At 40.4% G+C, this 5,000-nt stretch overlaps 1 protein-coding gene across 1 annotated transcript in view; it reads right to left on the bottom strand.

The window, feature by feature from the left end:
• Window positions 1–2,996: 2,996 nt before the first annotated feature.
• The window catches only part of LOC138052228 (neuropeptide FF receptor 1-like), a 17,930-nt gene continuing 15,926 nt past the window's right edge, over window positions 2,997–5,000 (bottom strand). Inside the window, exon 7 of the mRNA XM_068898614.1 lies at window positions 2,997–3,687. Within this exon, the coding sequence (XP_068754715.1) occupies window positions 3,256–3,687 (432 nt within the window). The 3' untranslated portion in view covers window positions 2,997–3,255. The remainder of the gene's footprint in view (window positions 3,688–5,000) is intronic.

Raw genomic sequence — 5,000 nt, 5'->3', positions numbered from 1 at the left:
TAGGGCTCACTTTTTAATTATTATCAAAATTTGGTTTAAAGTTGAAAGTAATAAATATAGAAAAGGGAAAATCAAGGGAAATAAAAAAAATTGCAAAAGCAGGAGTAGTGGTATATGCAAACTACGAGAGGACGGCAATGAACCAGACATCGGAAATGCCAACAACCCTGGCCGCGGCAATAACAGAGGCCTCTGTGATAATGCGATGACAATCGCCGGGAAAATGCAACTAGCAAATGGCAGTGTGTCTTTGATTTTACTTTTTAAGGTGATTCCTCAGTGATAGAAGTCGTCGTAAGATTTTCTTTAAACTTTTCTCGATTGTTCCCTACAGTACGGTGACTCGAAATGTGCAATAAAATATAAATAGGGTCACCGAGCTCGTTTGGAAGATGTAACTTGCTCAAGTTACTCATTTAATCTTTGCTACTTCTCTATCAAGGACAAGTTTGTTCCATCGGTTCACGGTACGTTTTGCAGCATCAGGAAGCACTTTGAGAGCTTTGACGTAATTCTTGAAATAACAAAACAGGGTTATTGTATTGTTCGAAAGGAATAATTTAATGTTTGTTTTATGGCACAGGCACACTTCATGAAGAGTCACGAACTACAAATAGTGCTCCAGTGCCAGAAGACTAGACACTTAAATAAAGCTCCTTTCCTTCGTTTCCTTAGCTTCCACACATCTTTTACAGCTCACTGACAGAGTATCTGAACAGCTAATAAACATGTGATAGGTTTGACTCCTGTGAGGGAACACCCGGAATTTTTTCGAGTCTACATCGGAAAAAATATCCTATGCATTACAGTGTACGCTACATACATTTTTATCAAGGGTCTTCTTCCTTGATCGCTGACTATCCTTTTAAAAGCAGATGGAGTGGTTCTTTTGCGTCAAATTGAAAGTGGTGAATGTTAGAATTTATCAAGAAGACAAGCTGGGCTAAGCATAAAAAATTCTCAACACAGAATGGGTTTGATAACTATGCATAGCCCATACGTAATAAAAATGCACTAATTAATTGTTTAGTGGTTCAATTTTCAATCGCAAAAAATGAGCTGCTTTAAGAGACCTTATTCACGATGGCCGCCATGTTGGATTTGCTATTTTCATGCAAATTAGCTACTCACTTCTGAGGGGGCAAACAACACAAGTTCGAGAGGTTATAACGAACATCTTAGCCACACAGATGATTTGTTTCACGTTCATTGAATGTTTATAACCTAAGTAATAACATAATTACTTCGATGTTATTTTTAGTGAAAAATGAACAGATAACGAAGTAGAAAGTCAAAATGTTAATGGCCATCAAATGATATAAAATTACTATAAAAGGTACTTAATTTTAAATCCTAAAATGTACTTTTAGCAATGTTATTTCAATATTTCGACGAGCCGATTTCCCGCAATTTGCCCTTTTTTCCAATGTTTGCCCCCCTAGCATAACACGTGGCTAATTTGCATGACAATTTGAGAAACAACATGGCCGCTATCGTGAATAAAGGCTATTGTTTCTTGCTTGTTTGTTTTTTTTTTGTTGTCACTCTGACTCATTCTCTTTGTTTTCCCAGCCTTTCTTTTCTGTAGTATAGTTTTGTGAACGATTCAACTGTATGTGACTCTGAGTAAGGTTTTCATCTAATAAGTATACTAAGTATGAACGCGAGTGCATTTTGAGATGTATGGGCATAAGGGACATTTTGAAAGTTCTCAAAATTCATTAGCCGTATGTAAGTGCAATAGGGCATTTTACAGTTGTTTGCTCGATGTCTTAGCCTATGAGTGGCTGCGAGGATCCCGGTGACTTTGTATAGAGGTTTTGCACGGCAGCCATGTTGCATGGCAGGAACAATGAAAATGTTTTGCATTAGAAAGAACATTTGTTCCCATGGGAAAAAGAATCTGTTGTTCCTGCCATGCAACATGGCTGCAGTGCAAAACCTCTATTGAGACAGACCTCACTGCCTTTATAGTGTAAATGATGTTTTTGTATTTCTAATTAGTCTACATTGGAGCGTTTTTTAATTGAGTGTCGAAAGTAATTAGCAAATTGCTTTGGTTTGCGTTACTTAACTCAGTGCACGTGATTGGTTCAAAGTTCTCGCGCCACTTTTTCAACCAATTAAAAGTGAAACCAAAACCAATCGTGGCTCGCGCGTGCACATTTTTTCGCCCTTTGTGTCGGCTACTTATAATTACCTCAAGTTTTAATTGGCTTACTGGATTGTCTCCGTCCCTTTTGATTAGCCAAATAAAAGCAATTACTTTGGTTTTGGTTTTACGACAGTCGATTGAAACTCGCTCTAACTTTAAGAAAGGGACAGGGTCACCAGAAGCCTCTCTTCCATTCTTAGGCCAGGTAACTTAGCCACAACTGTAAAATGTAATTTGTTATAACCCTGACTAGCATAAATTGATATTTTGCAGTCACGTAGCAGAGGCCCTGTTGTGAGCAGCAGGCGCTTAGAGTGCCACGTGATCGTGGTTTGTATTTGGCGATCGTTTAGAGAGTGAAGCATTCTACGGTCAGCCTTCGCTGCGAGCACAAGTCCTGCTTCGTTTTTTGTCCTATTGAGCTGAATTAGTGTTTAATGCCTTCGTTAGGCGGGGTATATGATAGCGTTCATTTACATTGTAAGTAGTGTCTTTCAAGTAGAATACCCTAAAGCCCTGAGGGTCGCACCACTGCCTTGCTCTGGGGTACACGTTCGCCGCTTTTTTCCACCTGCTGGTTTTTTAATGGCTTTTCGTGTCCGGCTCTGTTGCATTGCTTTTCTCTTTATTTTGGAATTGATTTATTAATATTTTTGTACCTATTCCAATGCTTAATAAATTGCAAGGTGGCTTTGCTGGCCAAAGCGCCCATATATCACCCAGCTTGAGTGTCCGGTTGAGTAGTGGAGGCAAAATATGGTCTATTTGAGAACTTTCAAAACATCATGAGTGGCCATAAATCATGAAATGCACGAGCAAGTTCATACGATTTGTTATTTATTACATACTCACACAAAATTACTCAATTTCTGTGTTTCCATAGCAACTTCCGTGTTGCACTTCATAACCTTCCTTGCACTTTTTAACACATTTATGCATTCGTCACTGACCAATCAGAAACGCGATACTCTGTTGAGCATATAATTAATAAGAGAACTGAAACTATGCATAGACCCTTATAGGGTGATTCAGTTCAATGTCGAGACCATCGCCAGCTACGAAACCACGAACAAAAGAAAGTGATTCAGCAATGTAAATTTCTAAGTTCGTGTCACAGTCGCTTTTGAAAATGATGCGGAAGACTGCAAGCTTGGAGCAGTGCATAAGGATCCTGAAGTCATTTCAAGAGACTCTTCTGCAGGCTGTAGCGGATGGCTGACACTGTAAGGCATCTGCATGACAAAGGCCGACTCTGCAGTATGGACACTCCTTCTAGATGAGCGTAAACCACAGCATAACATTCCTTTCATTTTTTCTCTGAATCTTTGGCTTATCAGTGAATATATGAACGGATTAATTGCAGAACTAAACAATATTAAGGTGTGAGCTATGGGAATCGCATAAGAGTCCCGAGGAAAGATGCCTGCATTCTGTAACAAGTGAATAATAGTGTCTGTGATCCAGCAGATTTCAAACGTGGTGGTGACGATCAAAACCATCAATGTGACACGCTTTCTTACTTTCACCACACCCTGTGTAGAAATAAATGGCATACCTTGGCATAAGGTTTCGATGTAAACATCAGAGTTAATATATTTTTTTTAGTTTCTTTAATTTGATTTTTGTCGTTGTTGTTGCTAGACTAGATGATTGAATGTTACATATCATCATGGCATAAGAAATGCTTGCATTTATTTTGATTTCTTCTTTATTTCAAACTAACAGTGACACATATCACCGCTACTCGAATCGAAGAACGTTTAAATGTAATGGAAACGTAAGCTACCCCTCAAGAGAAAATGAGAAAACAGAGAGGGAGGCTCCCGGTCCAGCCCTTGGGATATGTCATGTCCACGAAAGTTATTTTTAGACGAGCGGAAGTCTTCCGAGACGTCCGCATGCAGGCCAACCTCGGTCCGATGTTTGAAAGAAAATAAATATTCATCAGCGTTCCACGTGCGCCGTCATTTTCTCTTTTCACTAAGAACCTGAGAGCGAGGCAAGACTGCATGCGGACGTCTCGGAAGACAGACGTTCGCTAGAACAAAGACTTCCGCTCGTCTAAAAGTAACTTTCGTGGACATAACATATCCCGGCCAACGCCTTGAGCCTCCCTCTCTGTCCCCTCATTTTCTCTCGTACCCCTCCATTATACTTCTGAAAAAAATTGAATATTAGTTTGCTTCTTTTTACTTATTACATTTTCCACGAGCTGTCATTTTGAATACAGTTGGTGTACATGTGACGTGTTACAGTTGCCCTATACTTATCACGGTGGCGCAGTGTACAAATGTTAATGGCGAACGAGTCGTGCTAATTAACAATTATTCCATGAGCGCGCGTTGGATATGTAATAGATAAAATAAGAGCGGGAGACCTTCATGGGCACTTAAAACGGCGAACCCCAGGCGAGCCGATTTAAAGCCCGTTAAGGTCGGATGCGAATATTTTATCTTACGTGGGCGTGGAGTTGTCCCATAGGAGTTTGGTAATACTCGGCACTGAATTAGGCAATTCATTTTCATAGAGCTTTTGTAGTAGAAACATGGCTGGTCGGTCAGTATGGGAGGAATGGCAGCAGCGACAGTAAAATAAATGTGCAATGTCAGAACTTGTTGGAGTGGCCGGTCTCAAATGCGAAGATGTTGAAAATATCACCGTTTCACTAAATCACATGTCGCCAAATACGCTATATTATCATATGGCCCGCACGGCCCCGTGCGCGCTGTCATTGTAAAACTATTGAGAAAATCCTCGTATGAGGGCCGTACGCATTAGCGCGAGCAGGGCCGGAAAAAGCCGTACGGCCCAGCTAGCAACACGTCCTGCTCCGTGCGATGCGATT

The sequence above is a fragment of the Montipora capricornis genome, chromosome 1 (assembly GCF_036669925.1).
Source record: "Montipora capricornis isolate CH-2021 chromosome 1, ASM3666992v2, whole genome shotgun sequence".
Taxonomy (NCBI): domain Eukaryota; kingdom Metazoa; phylum Cnidaria; class Anthozoa; order Scleractinia; family Acroporidae; genus Montipora; species Montipora capricornis.
This window is presented reverse-complemented; position numbering and strand designations above follow the sequence as displayed.